General features: G+C 34.8%; 1 protein-coding gene across 14 annotated transcripts in view; it reads right to left on the bottom strand.

Moving 5' to 3' along the window:
* EMSY (EMSY transcriptional repressor, BRCA2 interacting) overlaps positions 1-20091 on the bottom strand; it is a 79913-nt gene that overhangs the window by 10894 nt on the left and 48928 nt on the right. For 9 of the 14 annotated variants that reach the window (XM_070472948.1, XM_070472940.1, XM_020892765.2 and 6 more), the window contains 5 exons: positions 17482-17618; positions 14794-14967; positions 12694-12892; positions 4704-4868; positions 2836-2991 (listed from right to left, as the gene is read on the bottom strand). In XM_070472948.1, coding sequence (XP_070329049.1) covers positions 2836-2991; positions 4704-4868; positions 12694-12892; positions 14794-14967; positions 17482-17618 — 831 coding nt within the window. Of the gene's footprint in view, positions 1-1782; positions 1825-2835; positions 2992-4703; positions 4869-12693; positions 12893-14793; positions 14968-17481; positions 17619-20091 lie in introns of all 14 variants that reach the window. The other 5 variants (XM_020892767.2, XM_070472942.1, XM_020892769.2 and 2 more) reach the window with 3 other exon arrangements.

Raw genomic sequence — 20091 nt, 5'->3', positions numbered from 1 at the left:
AATGAAGTAATGAATTGAAAATGGTCCTTAGATTAAGTACCAAAATATAAAGTTAACAAAATAACAGAAAAGTCAGTGTTCTTTTATCTTCTCAAATTCAGCTCATCCAAAACAAATGAATAAGAGTACAGTTCAGGAAATAATTCCACCTCTTAGTCTCTTGCTGGAAGGTCCCATGGAGTAAACTACACATTTAAACTACACATCTATGTTGATGCCAAACTATCACTTTTCATCAGCCTCAATTTCAACTTTTTAAACAGTATAAATACTCAACACTTCTTATTCTACAGAGCTTTAAAAATGTTTATAGTTACTGGAAACCAACTTTTTGAATCAGAAACAGATAAAAATAAATCTGTAAAATTAGCTAAGGATTTTGAGAATATCAAAACCTCTCAATAATCCATGGTTCTAATTCTCATATATCTTGATCTACAATTTCAAGTACTAGTGGTTCCATACTTAGAAAAGTCATAGTCAAATGCCCAAGGATAAGATGATCACTACAAAATCAATGTAAAAGTGCCATTGTGAGTATAGAACTTTAAAGCTATCCAGTGAAAAACAAGTAAGCTTCATTTTTATAACACATTTTATCTATATTCAAAAATGCCATTTTTCTTTTGAACATTTTTCTAATATTTATTTATTTGACTGCACTGGGTCCCAGTACTGCATGCAGCATCCTTGATCCTTGGTGCAGCATGTGGGATCTAGTTCCCCGACCAGGAATTAAACTCAGGCCTCCTACAATGGAAGCTCAAGAGTGTCTGCCACTGGACCACCAAGGAAGTCCCACAAATGCGGTTTTTCTGTTGTTGCTACATATATGCCTACATGTGATATGAGGTGACAGGCAGCACCACCAGTACTCTTTTATAAATGCACTGTAGTATCTTACTGCATTTCACAATAAGCTTTATATATACATTTTAAATTATATGAGTTAATAAAATCTTTCATATGTGCTCAACGAAACTGGAAAAAAGGGAGTCATGGTTTGTATTAAAATAACAAATACTGAAATCATTTACAATATAACTGAGTAAGAGAAAAAACAAATCATATTAATAATATTAAAACTAAGCAAGCAAATCAATGAAGCTTTTTACTGATAGAAGCATCATCAGAAATGAATGACATTTGAAAAATAATAAATATAATTTCTGATGAAATTATCAGATTATATGGAACATTTTTGCTGCCCACCCTAATCTTCATAATTATTACATTTATTAAGAAATGAAATGGATTTCATAGATGATCAACTGAAACCATTTAAGAATAAGTAATCCTCAAGATACTATAAATTCAAGATAATATAAATCTCTTCATAGTAATTCCCCAGAGTGCAGGTAAGTTAAAGAAAAATAACATCCACTGCAGAATAATACAAGACGGTCAGGAAGTTGGCTTTGAAGTTAAAAAAAAAAAAAACACTCAGTGAGGCTGATGATATGATGGGAGAAGATTATAGAAGGGAGGTCACAGAGTAGATATTTAGAAAACAGCTGAAGTGACCTTTATCTGGGCCATATAAACACCATAAAACAGTCACTTATTTCTTTAAACAACTCTTATTTTTCAATGTCAAACTGCTCATTTCTGAGAAAGAATCTGACTACTCTGCAAAAGGAAAGTCTCTCTCCCTTTTACTGAGTAGAGCTTACCTTTCCTCTACCAGATCAGAGTAGAGCGCATCCATTAAGTGGTTTGCCCCCAAAACAATCATCTTTTACCTTCAGTCACTTTTACTACAAATGGATGCACACCACTTACCTAGAAGGGGAAAAGCAACCTCTGTCCCCTCATCAGTGCGCTCTGAAAAGGATAAGTAAGGGAAGATATCATAGGTCTTGTTATCTATTTACCGTTTGATAATCTAGTCTATCCCCAGAGGTTATTATCGATTTTCCCAACATACTGCCCTCTGCTTTTTGCTAAGTATCTCTAAAGAAAAATGCTAGATAGCTTTACATAATTTTTAATTGGATTTTCCCTTTTGGCAATTTTAATCCATTAGTCTTAACAATATCTCCTAAAATTATGCCAAAAAATTCCTTTTCCACTTTGGTATTTACATCCTTCAAATATTTGCAACTCTATGTTCTCTTATGCTTAAGAAAACAGAAGACAGGTGTTCTTTATATATTGCCTCGTAAGTCATCTCTCCTAAGCCCTAATTATTCATGTTACTACTCTCTGAACTTCTCCAAATCTCGAAGTAATAGAGTGCCTAAAACAGAAAGCAGTATTCCAGGTGTGGTCTCACCAGAATATGAAAGAACCTATTACCCTTCCTGCTCCACTTCTCTACATATGCCATCCAAAAATATCATCAGTGTTTTGCTGCCAGACCACATAAATACCTAATGTGCTTTCCATCACAACTCTTAACTATTTATAAGGATTTAAAAGTTTCCACATTTTTTTCTTTACATTAAAAAGGAGGAGGAGGGTTGGATTTTATACCTTCTTTCTCCCTTGACCCACCTCCCCTTTCCCAAAACTAAAAAATCCAAATGTATATGAGTGTTTATTCCCCTAGAAAAGATATTCTATCCTCTCACTACCAGTACTGCCTGATGTTCACAGATACCTTTAAGGACAACTACAGTTTTATATTACTTGCAAACTTTATAAAATCTATCAATTTTCTCCCTCTAATCATTAAAGACAGGGTAAATTCCAAAGACAATGTGAATCTGTTCTCAGAGAAAACTGGAAGCGATCAAGAAATATAAAAAATACATTTTCCCCCAAACAATCATCCCATGAAATCCAGAAAGGTAGCACTCCTACCTTAATACTACTTTTTAAAAGGACACCTACCAGTAGTGATGTATTCAGCAACTAGTTCTGACTCTACCACCGCAATTGATGGGCTTTCAGGAGAATGTCTCTTTTCCTGGGTCATCTGAATAGGCACTGCCATTTGACTCAGGTCAATAGTGGGTTGTCTTGGTTTAGATTCCAATTTTTCCTTCACTGTATAAAAAAGTCAGGGGAAAAATTAACTTTATTACAAACAAGTACTAAAACCAGAGTTGTCCATGGAAAAATGAACAAGACCTCTGGGGTGCCACATGGGCAGTGACTAAGAAGCTAGGAAGTTGAAAACAAAAGAGCAGACTACTATATGGCTATAGAGTGCACAACTTGTACAACCATACTCAGTAGCATAGCAAGAACTCATATGCGTTCAGACTAAAATCTCCACCCTATTATCACCAGGCCAAACCACTGGATCTGTTTCTCTTGTACACACTCCCTTTAGAACATTTCCTTTACCCTTAGTCAAGGCAGTACCTGGTATTCTTGAGTTCACCAACCTAAAAACAAAGGGTGAGTAAGCAGTACATAGCATTATTTGCTCCAGGACACAACGGCCCAGAAGAGCACAACACAGTGACCAGTTTAATTTGATCTATTAAAAATTCAAGATAATCCCCCCAAAAATGTTACATTTTTATGACTCTTGAAGAATAAAAATATTCATTGTTAGGAAAATATGGTCTCTCTGTTCCTGCAAAAATGTCTATGGAATGGTCTGGAATCAAGAATGGTTTCCATGGATAGAATAACTTTCTAAATTATTACCTTTTCTACAAAATTATTTGGTTTCCACACTCTATAAGGCATTAACGGAAATAGTTGAGTATGTCAAAGACAAGGAGCTAAGGAAATGCCTAAAGCCAAAAATAACACCGATAAAAAAATCAAAGACTTAAAATAAATGCTACTATTCTTTGGGTAGTGTAGAGTGGATGTTACAACAAACAGTAACCAGTAATTAAGTCCAGTAAGCAATCATTCAGGTTATTCTCACCAAGCATAAAATGTGATAAAATCAAAATAATCATTTAAAGAAAGTAAAAATAAAACCAAAGGAATACAAAAGTCACTCCACAAGTAGAGAGGACACTGACCTGGGAATCAAAAGACATGGAATTTCACTCTGCCACTAGCCAACTGGATAACCTCTCTAGGTCTCAGTATGTTTATCCATAATGAAATGGTTGGACGAGATCATCACCAAGGTCCCCTAAGAACTCTGACAATATCTGATCTATTATAATAGAAAAGTCAGTATAACTAACAAAGTTTTGCCTAGAGTTTATAGAAGATATTTAGTAAATGGAAATACTGATTGAATCTTGCTAAATGAGAACAGCTTTGCATGGAAGCTCAGGTTCTTAAATTATACAAAGAAGTATGAAGATAAGAAAAAATTAGAATGTTAGCAAGGCCCTTAATGTTTTATGACCACAAAACTGCTCCACCAATATCAAGCAGGATGGCAGGAGCCCTCCAATTTGCCTTCTACTTTTCTTGAATAGAATTGGCAAATGTACTGCATTTATCTTTGTGCTTAGAAATCAACAGACCTACTCCTTTCTGGTGACAAAAGGCAACAGGATTGTCCATTTTGAGCAGGAGAGAGAGAAGAAAAGAACTGTGCTGTTTTTTCTTCTTTCTTCTGATAGAAACAATAGACTACAGTCTATCTATCCTTCAGTACTCTTGTGAACATCTTAATGAACTGACAAGTAAACAGACTGAACCAATGATTATAGACAAGTCCAGAGGGGGGAAATGTGCTCAAATAATAACAAAGAAAATATAACAGTAGTAGTATTTTAGCACAACCCATCTCTAGAGAAAACATGCTTCATTCAACTGAGCATGTGAATTCATACCTGTTGTCTGTTGGAGTTCTAACAGAGCTTTGATTGTTGAAGTAGCTGATTGTGATTCACTGGATACATCCTGATAAATTATGGTGGGGCTAGTCTCCATTGCAATCTCATGTTCTGACCAATCCTGACGCCGGGAAGCAATTACATGAACTACAGGCTGGGAATCTGTTTTATATTAGTTAAAAAAAAAAAACCCTATAAACAAAGTTTCTCTTAAAAAAAAAAAACAATTTGTTCTTTTTAAAAAATCTTTGTTTTACTACAAACTTCATGCTTTATCTCCCCAAAAAGACTGTAAGCTCCCAGAGGGTATAATGTCTTTCATGTCTGTATTCATTTATTCATTCATTCATTGATTCAACAAACTGGGCACCTATGTGCCAGTCTACATTTGGCACTGAGGATATAAAGGAGCTCACAGAATAATCAAACGACGCTCAAGAAGCACACAATCTGGTTGGAGAGACAGACATGTAAAGAGACAAATTACAATTCAATGTTATAACTGCTATAATAAATAGGTGTGCATTTCTGTAGGTGGGTGCATGTCCATGTACCATAAGAACGAAATGCAGTATGAGTCTTATTTTCCCCAATGCACCTAAAAATGTGTTCTGTATTACAACCTGAGCATTCAGTCAACACTTATTGGAGTCACTGAAAGGAAATCCTGTCCACTGACAAGAAAAATGGATAAATGATCTAGAAGCAGCATGATATAATAGGACACGTATAACATTCAGAATTCAAAGTCTTAGGTTACAGTCCCAGCTCTATCAATTACCAGCAAGTTGATTCTTTGGGTCTTAGTATCATTATTTCTAAAATGGCAACACTAAAATTACCTCTCTACCTCACAGGCTTTCTGAGGATATAATGAAATAATATATGTAAAAGAGCTTTATAAACTATGAAGGACAATAGAAATGTTTTATTGTTGTTGTTGCTGTTCTGGCTGTGGCCTGAAAATTTCTCAATTCTAAGCCTTTTTGTTAGTTTCAAAATAAATTATAGCCCTAACTAACTCAAGGCTTACTGTATTCATGCTATATAAGTATGCATGTAAATATTAGACACATCAAATCAAACAACAAATTATTTGAGTTTTCCATCTACAGAATAAGTAGATGGAATAAATAGTAAAAGTATAGTATACACTACACTATTGTTAAGTTCCTAAACTCCTTGGTCCAAGACACCACATAGAGATTACATAGGCTATAAAAGCATGACTCCTACTCTCAAGTTTAGATTCTAATCGAGGAGACATAAAACGTGTGTGTGTGTGTGTGTGTGTGTGTGTATACCTTTGTATCCTGGGATAAAGTCAAATGATTAGGGCAATTATATAATAGAAAGAAAAAGACTACTATGAATTGGAATGATCAGTGAAAGTATCACAGAAAATAACCCATGCAGCCCCAAAACCAAGAATAAGTACAACAATAAGTTCACCCTTCTATGAATTTTATATTTTTGAAAACCACAAAGTTGTTCAAAAAGGTCGAAGCAGGAGGAATGACCCTTCAGAAATAAAAACAAAAAACCTATCTTCCCCAAAAAACAAGATCAATATACAAAATATCTGGAATTTTTATTTACCATAAAAGCAAAACTCTATTTCCACTCCCTACCTTATCCTCTAAACTCTAAGTAGACTATATGCCACACCAGGGATGTGTAATTTCCATTAAACTTCAAAAAAATCCTAGATGATTGAAGAACAACATCATGTAGTAATATCAAATTCCACGTGAGGCTTATAGCAGTTTTTCTTTACTAATTCTAAGAGCATATATAAGAAATTAAACTTAAGAGAGAACTGATTATATTAGGGAATCATTCATTTTATAAAAACTTAGTTCTCAATTTTAAGAATCTCTCATGATGCTTTAAGTACCCCTTCGTTAGGTGAAAGGACCTATAGGCAAAGAATGACTCTGCAACCCAATTCTGTAAAATACACATATTAAATACCCAGAAGAAAGCAAAAACTACACTGGCAAAGAGATAAGGTAAAATAAGACTGGAAAAAGAAAACATATTTCTACAAGGAGCACCTAATCAGACACATCACCCTACATAACATCATCCCATAGGGACTGTGGAGACTGGTTTTTCTCTTTTTGCCCATACACAAAAAGTGCAGCTCACCATACAAAGAATCAATGCAGCAACCCCAATGGCTGTGACACAGAATGAGTGTGAACCTAAACGTGAAAAACATTCCTTGAGTGATTTTCCTCTCTACTTTTGGCTCACACTTAGACTAGATAAATCTACTGCCTACCAAATCTGATGCTGAGGTCAGAGTGCAATAACTGACACAGCAGGAGCCTGATACAACAGTCCCATTTGATTATGCAGTGTGCATCCATCCAGATTTCCCTATCTCTCTTGGTGGTAGGTTGATGGTGGCCTACTGACCCTCAGATATCTTTCCTCATAGGTCATTTAACAAATATTTACTGGGCATATACTACATGTTAAGTACTAGAGATATACACTATACTGTTATATCCAAAGGCAGATTTGGGCATCTCTATGGAAGAATGTCTCTTATGTCTTTACTACAAAAACTTTCTATCATATTTGCATAGAATTGTAAGACCTCTCAGGCTTCCCTAGTAGCTCAGCTGGTAAAGAATCCACCTATAATGAGGGTGACCTGGGTTTGATCCCTGGGTTGGGAAGATCCCCTGGAGAAGGGAATGGCTACCCATTTCAGTATTCTGGCCTGGAGAATTCCACGGACTATGTATTAGTCCATGGGGTCGCAAAGAGTCAGACATGACTGAGCTACTTTCAACTTTCACATGAGACCTCTCAGCTAGAAAAAATAAAATCTAAAAGTATGTTTAATACTACCATTGATCCTATGTTAAAATCTTCAAAATATCACCACCAGTCCAGGAATCTAGCACTAGAGAACTCACTGTTTTCCAAGGTAGTTTCCCTTCCATCTTTGCACAGTTATGACAATTAGAAAATTTTCTTGTATGGAGTGGAAACAGGTCTTCTGATTGCTACTCAATGGTTCTAGTTCTGCCCATGTACCTACCAAAGACCAATTCTTTTCCCTCTTCTTTGTCACAGTCTTTAAGATAACTGACAACAGTTCCTGTGTCCCCCACAACCCAATCCAATCTTCATCTTCTCTTCTCTTTGATAAATGTCCTGTCTCCACCTACGGTTCTTCATAAAAATGATTCCCAGATGTTGCATGCATCTAATTCATCTATTCTATACTAAACCCAAGATGTATCTTTTCCATGATGTAATAGGTATCTTCCCTCTGAAATACTGTCATACAAAACAAGGCCTTCACAGTATTTAACTGCTTACACAGCTTTCCCCCAAATGTTCCTTAAAGAACATAAGTTCTTTAAGATGTTTTGCAAAAGAAGGGTTCCAGGCTCAAAAAAGTTGGGGGGCATTTTATATTACATATGCCACTCTTCATCTTTCACAATATATATCACCACATAATGACTCTGAAAAGTTCTGCAATAAGTATTGGTATGTTTTGCCTAACCTTCATTCATTCCTTACCCTCACCATGACCTGCTGAGATCATGAAGCTTCTGGAAAAATCATCCTAGAAACCAAGTTACTTAAAACAATGTCTTTATAGGATGCATTTTTGTATTTGCCTCATAAATGTTCCATCTTAAATCCCTACCCTTGATTTTGTCTCCTTTTTCTCTTCCATTTTACTTCACATAATCTTGTATTCTAGCTAGTCTACTTAAAACCTTTTTTGGGAAATAAATTTTTCTTTTAACACTTTTTTCTTTCTTTAAAAAAAAATATGGAACCCAATAAGCCCAATAACACTGTTCCCAAGTGAAAAAGGGGAAAAAAGAAGATTCATATAGGAAGGAAAGCTGAGGAGTTGTGGAAGGCATGTGGCCCAATTTTCATTTAGCGACCTAGGCAAGTATGACCCTGAACTATTAGAGTTGGTCATCTAGCTGTCTAGCAGTATGTAAAAATACTTCAGGTGTACAGAACTTAAAAGGTCCACTCACTAGGTTAGGAGAAACCCCACAAAGGAAAAAATGTTTTGGATTCAGGCAACAAAAATGAATTTATAAGGCTGAAGCTTAACCCTGTGCCACAGTTGCTGTTACAGCTGCTGTTTTATTTGTTCATTCAGAGAAACTTTTACTAGTGTCTACTTAGAGCTAGCTAATCTCTTCACTAAATACTGAATATACAGAGATGAGTATGATGCTTGCCTCTGAAAAGTTAGTAGCCTAGTGGAAAAGAAAATAATTATATTAAACAAACAAAAAAAGTACAAAATAAAATGATCAATGATAAACTAGCTGGTAGTACAAAGCAATTTTGGAAGCCTAGTATAGAAGCAGTAATGAACCCTCCCAGGGTGATTAAGGAAAGTGCCATAACAAGGTAAAGATGGTCTCTTCTAGCCCATGAGGAGATAGTTCAGAAATAAGGTATAAGGTCTAAACTGCTTCTCCTTTCAGGCAGGGAATGGTGGGGAAAGTTTAGAAACCACAAGTAGAATCAAGGAATCCTTTGGCATAAAAAGACATCTTTATTCTAAGACTAGTATAAAGGAAGTCACTAGAAAAAGGATAGGAAGTCACTAGAAAAAGGATATGAAATCAAGAAAAGTCGATCTATTCTTATAGTAGAATGCCAACTATCAACTACGTAACAAATAACAGACTTTAGAAAATTATCACTGGATGCTAAAACTAGTAGATAAAGATGAGGGATATGATATTTATATAGTTTCAAACCATCTCCCCATATATTACCATTAATCTCAAAGGAAAATATGGTAATTTCATAATGCAAAAAAAAAAAAAAAAAAAGGAAGGCATTAACCAAGAGATCAACATTAACATCATCAATATTGGGACAAACTGACATCAGTGCCTTCTGATAAGATAAAGCTAAGGATACACCACATCTGTGGAATTCATGCTGAATCAAATGATAAACATCAGACAATGCAACTAAATGTAATGCATAATATTGATGTGGACCGTGGACTGGTGGTGGGGGTAGGTTGTTGTAGTGGCAAAACTACAAAGACCATGATTGGATAGTTGATAGCATCTGAATGGATTGAAGATTATACAACTAAATTTTAAATTGTGATTTTGATAACTGTATTTTAGTTATAAAGAGACTACCCCTTAAGAAATATAAGCCAACAAATATAAGTATTTAGAGATAAAGGGCATGACATCTACAACTTGTTCTCAAATGGCTAAAAAATTCAAAAATTATAAACACACAGAGGGCGGCACAGAAAGAGAATCAACAACAAAGTAAATAAGGCAAAATATAAGTAAGTGGTGGATCTAGTAAAAGACTAGACACAGAAGTTCTTTTTATTCCTGCAATTTTTTATAAATTTGAAGTTATATTAAAAGTACTAAACAGAGGTGTGCTAAAAACTACAAAAACAATATAAAGAAAAAAATGGACTGTTATACAGTGCTTATATTCCCAGTAGGTATGAAAACCAAACTTGAGTCTTAGACTTAGCAAAACCTTATCCCTTTCTCTTATAACACAGCATATATATTCCCAATTCCTTGGCTTTGGAGAATGTACTAAGAAACTATACAGTGAAATGGGGAGAGGAGTAAATGAAGACTATAAAAATTGGCTTTAGGGACCTCCCAGGTGGCCCAGTAGTTAAGAAACCACCTTGCAAAGCAGGGGACATGAGTTTGATCTCTGGTCAGTGAACTACGATCCTACAAGCTGCAGAGCAACTAAACCTGCATGTCACAACTGCTGAGCCCACACGCTCTGGAGCCTGTGTGCCACAACTAGAGAGCTGCGTAGCACAACGAATATCTGCATGACACAGTGAAGACCCAGCACAGCCAAATAAAATGCAAATACATAAATATTTTTAAAAATTGGCTTTATAATTAACTATATTAGATATCCTTCTTTGGTGATTTTTTTTCTGTATTATAAAATATTTTAAAAGAAGTAATATTCAATGAAAGATAAATAACAAAAGTAAAAATAAATTATGCCACATATAATAACAGATCAAAGAGCAAGAAACTGCACTCAATCATTTCCAAAAATTGTCAAGCTTTTGTCCATTTCTTAGAATGAAAACTAAAGGCTCCCTAATGTAATGGCATGTTAGGGAAGTAATGACTGGCTTATAGCTCCCTTAGGAAAAAACCAGCAATTTCAAAGGTAACCTGAGATTGTGTATATATAATTTACTGTTCAAGTTCCCATTTCAGCACCAATTCATAACCTAAACATTTTACCTGCCTTTTATGAAAACATTTCTCAAAGGAAAAAACAGCTGAAATTATTCAAGTAAGTACAGACTTGAAAATAAAACAGGAAAAAAGAATCTTATTGTTAGTTTAAGAACAGAATCTATACACATCAAATCAGTAAGTCTAAAAGAAATAGAGTAAATATGACTCCACTGTAACCAGACATAAACTGATTCACAACCAATATAGAATGATAAATTAAACCTTAGCAAATTGATTCAGAAAATATTACTATTACTGATAATATGCTGAAGAAAATTATCCATTTTATAAAATGAGAGACATACTGTTTGCTAAAATCAATATTTTATTTTTTTATCAATGAGTTTTCAAAGACCATTTCAAATGCTACCTCCTTCATGAAGCTTTCTCATAAAGCTTATTAGATAGTATAAATTTAAAAACAAATGTTCAAATTGAATTAATGGAATAATTAGCAATATGAACCATTAGTAAGACTAATCTGGGATGATTCCACTAAAGGGTTAAAATAATAATGCCTGTACAATATGAAGAAACTGTATTGAAAAAGTGAAGGTGCTAAGATAGCATTCCAGAGAGAATAATGTGGAAGTAAGGAGAGGAAACAGAGTGAGTAAGAATGATCAAAGAAAGGTAAACAGTTCTGTTTCGATATATCAGAGCTTATAAGTACCGACATAAATACACTGCCTGGGTGGTTAAGAAAACTGACACACACACGGGCACTAGATTTGTTGTTGTTGTTCAGTCACTCAGTTGTGTCCGACACGGGCACTAGATTTGTTGTTGTTGTTCAGTCACTCAGTTGTGTCCGACTCTTTTGCAACTCCATGAACTGCAGCACACCAGGCCTCCCTGTCCTTCACTATCTCCCTGAGTTTGCTCAAACTCATGTCCATTTAGTCAGTGATGCCATCCAACCACCTCATCCTCTGTTGCCCTCTTCTCCTCCTGTCCTCAATCTTTCCCAGCATCAGGGTCTAGATTTGTACAAAGTCTCAAAGTTTATGATCAATATGGGTGGTTAAGGTAACTGACAGGCACAGGTACTAGATTTATAAAAAATCTCAAAGCTTATAACCATTGAGTTTATTTCAAGGGACTCCCTAAAACAACATTATTAAAATAGCACTAATTATAACTAGTTTCCCTACTATGGAGCCTGGCTTCATATCACTTTCCTCATAATTAGGACAACCACACAATTATCATCTAAACTGGAACACCTATGAGAGTGAAAGAGAATGCTATCATTCTAGAACAGAAATAAAATAAGACTTATCCCATGCAAACTGCAATGTATGAACACCCACATACAGCCCGTTTATAGGCCCATCTCTGGCCACCATGATCCTTTCTCAAGGTTCAGCAAAAATCATTTCAAAAGGTACACTCACTTTCTTGCACACTTCTTCTACTTACTCAAAGCAAACAAAAGGAATCACACCTCTATCCAGTTTGATAATACCTATCTGCCAAAATCATCATCTAGTTTATGAATTATTTGGTGAACATATGCCAGGCAAGAAAGAATGGTAAGCCTTACCAAAAACAAAACTTCTGCTCACGTCAAACATTAGACAATAAAATCAAAAGAACTGACAAGTCAAAGTATACATATTTGTTTGAGATCCTTAGATTCAACTATTTTAGAACTAAGGCATAATCTCAGCAATAATTATATAAATCAGAAGTAAAATGGGTCTTACCTTGGGAACTTTGGGAGGACTCTGTAGAAGAGGAACTACTATCTGTATAACCCTGTGGTTCTTCCTTTCCTTCTTGAATAGATGAATTACCAGCCTCTGCCACCCTGGATGCTTGTTGTAATGTTTCTGTGACCAGTTGCCTTGTTTGTTCACTAACAACTGTCGCCTGAAACGTCACTGGTTTGGGTTTAATAAGAACCTAGAAGACAAGTGGAAATACAACCAGTATAAATTTTTGAGCATTTAAAATATATTTAACTTCTAGATCAAATAAATATTTTCCTGACATGGAAAACCGTACTCTGTCCATTTATTATACTTGGGGCACAGCATTGATCATCACAAATTCAATCTATGAATCAATTATACCAGGCCACATATACATTTCATGCTACAACAGCTACAATCCTGACAAGAGCCTTTGCCCTGTTTTTTCTTGGCTATAATGACTTCAGGAATCCTTTTACGATCTGCAGTTATATGGTAGAATGATAGCCACAAGCTAAGGACGGCAGAACAGAACGACACAAGGAGCCGAGATTCCCAGGGGAAGTATGTGTGTGTCTGTGTGTGTGTAATAGAATTTAAGTATTTATGTATACTATACATAGTCAGCATAAGAGGAAAGATTTCCTCAGATCTCCCAGGAGAATTTTTGAGCCACAATAACAGTCCAGGATTTCCTTCCTCTAAATATTTATCAACATAATAAAAATAAAACCCTAATTTGTTTAAGCCACTGTTCTTTAGGTTTCTTTTTAGCAACCAAATGAAATTCCTAATTAACACACCTGCACAGAGTAATCTTGCTTAGGACCTAAGTCATCTTTTAAGAAATCTTCAAAGGAACACTAATTTAGACAACTGGGTGTGCGTGCATGCTCAGTCATGTCTGACTTTTTGCGACCCTATGGACTATAGCCCACCAGGCTCCTCTCTCCATGGGAATCTCCAGGCAACAATACTGGAGTGGGTTGCCATTCCCTCCTCCAGGGGATCTTCCCCACCCAGTGATTGAACCTGCATCTCCTGCATTGCAGGCAGATACTTTACTGCTGAGCCACAATTTAGACAACTACTATAGTCAATATGGAACATGTGACAGATCAGCTCTTGGCAAAGGTCAAAACCACAGACAGTAGAACAAGTGAAATGGGAAGAAAGTTTCACACTGAACCATTCAATTCAAAGTGTGGACTCCAGGAGTTAACTTCAATTAGGTACATGGAATGAAAATGTTACTTTACCACAATTATTTTTTACTTCTCCATTTATAAGAATCTAAATCTTTCAGACTCTATTAAGTCACCCATTTCCAAAAATTCAAGAATGAAAACATGGGTTATGACAAAGATGATGGAGCAAATATAACAGTTACCACTGAAATTTAAAGCAATTTGACCTTATTAGAAAATCACAAAACTAATGGCTTTGATATATAAACTATTTGGCTATAATATTGAGGGAAACTGATTCTAAAGGCAAACTATTAGTTTATAGATAAATTATTATCTTTTACAAAAATTCTAAAATAGCATTTTTCAACCAAAGTTGACATCATTTCCTTTGATATTCACAAAAAGTAAAATACCTGCAAAATAAACAGTAGCCCAGCAACACAATTTCCCAGGTAAATTTCTAGAAAAGCTCCCTTATCATTTACTGGTTGAAAAATGAACAGATCTCTACTTTCTCCATTATTTAGGTTTCAAGAAAATAAAATTTTATAAGTAAATATCTGAAGTGCTTTCAAAGGTCATATAAACTTATACAAAAATATTCTTTGACAGATTATGAATAATTACCATCCTCTGTCAACCATCTACTTCTCAAATAACAACATACACCTTCAGCAAATTTTACTCCAAGGGGATTCTATTCTCTAAATTTTGCTCATGACATGACACAAATATTTAATTTTTTTGAAGTACTGAAAAGAGAAACACAGGTTTTGAAAACAGATGGTTATAAACATTCAATCATAACTTTTAATAATCTGGTTCTTTAATGTTACTCATCTTTTTGTTCAGATTTCTACCTTGGAATTTTAGGAATTTGAAATATACCAGAGTCAAGAAAAATCACCATATCTTAGCATACCTGTGTTTTCCCTTGCTGCCCATAAACAATTTTTGTTGGGATGATTTTAGCTGCTGGTTGAACTGTGGAACCTATACCTTTTGGCTGAGTTACAATCATTTTGGTGATGGGTCTTGTAGCAGTGATAATAGCTGGCTTTGCTCCTGTTGGCACCGTCTGAATAGTCTTTTCTCCCTAAATTGAAGTCAGTAAATACATGAGATTTACATACATTTAAATGGGGGAAAAAAGTCCTTTTACTGAAAAATCATAGGAAAGTTTTACCAGGATGATGGGGAAAGGGTTGCAAATTGTGCAACAAAGTATAAGCTTCCAGGTGATCAAAAATGTTAGAACTAGTTGAAATGATCTTAGAAGTCATCTGATCAACCTTCTGTCCAAAGAAGGCAGTAAATATTTCTTGGTGAGTGAATTTTAAAAATTACCTTATTTAAGAATACTTAGTATTCTCTGTCATTCACAGAATGTATACTAAAAGAGAGTCAAAAATTATAGAATATATACTAAAATGTTAACAATGGTTATCTCTAAGTGTTGGAACTACAGGTCGTGCTCCCCCAACATTCATCTTTATGTGACAGTTTATATGAAATAAACATATGTGTAATAAAAAAAATTACTGTGCATTCTACCAATAGCTAAATGTTCACATACAAAATAAACTAAATTTCCCAAATATGAAGTTATAAGGCTATCCAGCAGAATGTCTATGTGAAATGGTATGGGCAAGAAATGTAATCAGCAGTGATATTAACATTTTTTCTGAGGTTACACTGGAAAATACAAAGAAAAAACAGGACATTTCCCACATTAGCATGTTACTAATATCACTTTAGTCTATTAACTAGGTAGTTAAGCCCATTAACTTTTCACCATTTTCTACATTTTCATCTGCTTTATTCTTAAGTACTATTTTCTGATCATTTATGGAGTCAATACTTGAGCTTAACAAATTAAATTCAAATACAGTCATTTTACTAAAGTACTAAAATTTTAAAAATTAAAATCCGTAAAATTAAAAAGGAAAATATCTAAAATTTTTTCACCTTATCAGTTTTTCTTTTCAGTCACCATCACCTAAATGTGTGGCCACTGAAATTTAGCAGCCAGTAAAAACAAAATACCTAGGTGAACTGGCAAAAAGGTAATTACTCTGTGAATTTAGGTTAAATGATTACAAACTTCACAAGTTTAAATATCTGCTGCAATAATCTAAGGAAAACATGGAGTGTCTGCCAGCTATGTGATTACTTATTTTAATACATAACACACCCTTCACGGCAGCATCTCTGGAAAGAGCTCTATAGTCATTTGCCAAAAGCTGCTAGTTTGCAAATGGATGTGCCCTTCTATTAAGAAGCTCAATGGTCCCTGTCCAAGTATAATTATAAAGACCCATTCAAAACAAACTAGCAGGCTTATTTTTTGAAAAAGTTCTTCTGGTTGTGTGTGTGTGTGTGTGTACATGCACAGGTAGGTGTGTGTGTGTGTGTGTGTGTGTGTGTGTACATGCACAGGTAAGCAAGTTACGAGTATAGGTGCATGTACGTATGTGGTTGAAGAGGATGGTCTTATACCCTGATCTTGTTTAACTATCATTTCTTGTGTCAAACTTTTTGCTATTAGATATATATGGCAGCTAGTACTCACACATACTATTTTTAGATCTATATGACCGTAGGACCTAGAGTACATGGTACCCCTCTCTTTTAATATCAAGTTCCATGAAATTACAAACCATGTAATTTCTGAAAATCTATATTCTAATTCTGGCTTTATTTTTGGCTTACTGTGTAAGCCAACTAAAGCTAGGAACAATCTACACTTTCCTATGTGACGAAAAAATCTAACACTAGACACCCACCAGCACCATAAAGACTATGATGCCAAGGAAGCCACTAGAGATGAACTACAATGAAGTATAGTATTCTTATTTCTAGCAAAGTAGATATACTACCAAACCTCTATAGTTAAGTACAAAGAGTAATAACAGTAAGAAAAAACAATTTATTGAGGATTTATGTGCCAGGTACTGTTTTAAGCACTTTTAAAACAGTCATCAGTTAGTTACTCTTTACTCAACAAACTCACTGGTAGAGGTCATCATCCCCAATGTACAAATGAGGAAATTATGGATGAGAGAAGCTGAATAAGTTAGCCAAACACCTATGATACTCAGAGACAAAGCCTAGGTTTGGCTAACTTCAAATCTCTTAACCTTGTAACAATTGCCTTCACAACTATAAATGCCTCTCTAATTTACTATTTTTCCCACTAGTTCAAAAAAGAAAATAATGAAAGAAACAAATCCTTGTCATTAATTTAGTCTTAGCAGCAAATATTTCTCTTTGCCTAACCTACGTCCAGTACTAGACTGGTATCTACTGGCCATAAGCAGGAATAAAACTGTCCACTGACAGAGCTCCCTCTGAGTTAGGCTGGTAGAATCTTCCATCTGAACCAAGCTAAGATTGAAATCATGGTCATAAGCAACATAGCTATGAGCAACATGTTTTAGAAATTACTGTAAAAAATGGCATCAGTAGGTGGTGTTTTTTTACATTACAGTGGGGTAAATCAAGCCATTCTAGCCATTGTGGGTTCTAAAGTCCTTAGACAAATATTTATATAGCTGGTCTTTAAAATCCTTAGTAGACTGCTGAATCAGCAGTTCAAGCTCTTACTTACTCCAGCATTTAGCAACGTTGTGACAACGTTTTTGCCCGGGAGGCCTTGAATGGTCGTTCCTTTTCCTGTAGTCTTTTGCACAACAATCACATTGGGCTTGGAAGTCATGGGGATTGTAGTGATTTTGGTAGTCGTTCCTTAGAGAAGGGGGGAGAAAAGGAGGCCTGAGTTAAGGACTAGTGATATTTGGTTATTTCTATTTATGTTGTACACAATTAAATACATGTAGTCAGTGTCACCCCAGAGATGTCAAAGCTGTCATGAGGATGAAAATGAAGGCCTTGCAATAATAAATTAAAAGTTGTCCTAGAATGAAAGAATGTTAAGAATCGATTCTTACAGTGTTCATCTTTTTGGAATCTAAAGACCTACATACCAAACTCGGAATCTAAATATATCACCATCTGCTTCCCTATTGATATTCTTCTTCTGACTAGTTAACTGAAACAAATTAGACTATTTCATGACAAACATTTCTCCCAAACTCAATAGTATTACCTGTGTGACTAGTATGATAGGAAAATGCTTCAAAAAAAGAACATAAAAAAGGGTAAATGTATATCAAAATTCTCATGTAACACTAGGCTATAGAGAAAATTTATGAAAAAGAAATGTCATTTATTTTTATGTGAACAAAAAAGAAAATAAACACTAGTCCCAGACCAAGTCAGATGAAATGTGTACTCTTATAATTTGCAACATTCTGAAAAGTCTGAGGATGAAACCCTAATTTATACACTTAAATACATTAAGATCTATATAGTAGATCTATATCTACCAATCCAAACATATTAGTATCTTACCCTCTCCCCCACATCCTTCCACAACCTGTTTCTCTTGTATCAAATTTATCTTCCTATCATATCCATATCCCATACTCTTCTAATTGTTCAAGCTGGAAATCCTGGTGCAAATCTTTGATTCCTGCCTTGTCTTCACTCTGCATCCACTAACAAAATGAAGCCTCTTAGCTCCAACTGTAATTTTTTATGCCACTGACTCCTCAGTGTTTAGCACACATCGTACTGCAATTACTCAAGTTATCATTCAATGAGTATATGAATGAACTAAATTTGTCATAACAAATGTCTTCTTTCAAAATGTTATCAATGTCAGCTCAACAAACAGGCCCACATCTCTCTTGCTTTACTGTATCTTCTCCCTAGTTTCAAGTTTCTCTGTCATGCAGATAGCTCTGATGTATCCTGCCATAGCAAACATTCTTAAAAAACAAACAAACAAACACCACCTCATTTCATCATGCCACGAACCAACAACATATGAAACTGGTCAAAAACCTTTCAAATCCCCACTGTATTTAGTTTCAACTTCCCTTCCTGGGTTTCAAAATCCTTTATAATTTGATTTTATTTGTTCCCACTGCACAATGTACACCATAAACTCTATAGTTTAACGAGTAATTTCTTTTATTATGGCTTCCTATTATCTACCACACGAAGACCAAACTCTTCAGCTTAGCCCTCCAGGTTTCATCAGACTTTAATTTTCAGGATTACCCAATATATCTCTTCTTCAGTGTGCTGATTTCCACATCAGTCCTTGAGCATACTAGACCCAATGCGCCCTTTTAACCTACAATTTCCTGTGGCTATGCAAACAGGCAAGTCATATTTTTCTTCTACAGGTTTGCATATCATTTATCAAATGACTAAGCATAGAATGGATACACACTAAATACATGACTGATTAATATACTTGAGAAGAAAAATTAAAATTTTATTCTCTTCTACTGAGAAACCTTAGCATTCTCTACTGTTTCAGAAATAAGATTGATAAGAATAAGAATGTTCTAGTCATGTGTCAATTTTTGGCACTCTTGTTACAATATAATACACTTGCCATCATCTAATGCCTCACCAGTCAGAGGTAAGGTGCTCAGGTTACATAAAAAAGCACTTTTGTCTATGGGCCAGTTCCATCAATATTTTTTCCTTTATCTGTGGTCTGTGAATAGTAAGTTGTTAAAAGCCACAAAAACCAAGCTGCCTATTACTTGCTTTTATCAACTTTAACTCTTATTAACTCCAATTCCTCATATGTGATTGACTATGATGTCTTCTCTGACAATGCTCCCTCACCAAATATTTGGTTAATAAAAAAGTGTTTTTAGAAAGTAAGCATTAAATACTAGCTCAAGGAAATGTAAACCAAGCTTTAACTTTATAGCAAAGTATAAGGGTCACATTTTTGACAAAACTTACTTAACAAATGAAATATCTTTATAACTATGAAAATATCAAATCCTTTCTATTACAGGTGTGTCAATTTGTGAGACAGCTGCAAACCAAGCTCCCTAGCTTAACAAAATGGGAGGCGGGGTGTTAGAAAACTGAAGAAAAGGCATAACATAAGGAAAAGCAAGTACAGCATTATATTAAGATAGAATACGATTTATAACTAGAACTATCAAATTATAAAAATTTAAAATTCTAATAGTATATTTTTGTATCTCAGGTGGTATCTATTATATTGAAGTAAGAAGTATTACTCATTTTAAAAAAAGTCTTCCTCTATGCTTTCATAGTATTCAGCCTATAGTTCTCATGTGACAAGAGAATGTATAAAGTTCACTTATTTAGCATCCTACTG

Source organism: Odocoileus virginianus, chromosome 10, assembly GCF_023699985.2.
Source record: "Odocoileus virginianus isolate 20LAN1187 ecotype Illinois chromosome 10, Ovbor_1.2, whole genome shotgun sequence".
NCBI lineage: Eukaryota > Metazoa > Chordata > Mammalia > Artiodactyla > Cervidae > Odocoileus > Odocoileus virginianus.
This window is presented reverse-complemented; position numbering and strand designations above follow the sequence as displayed.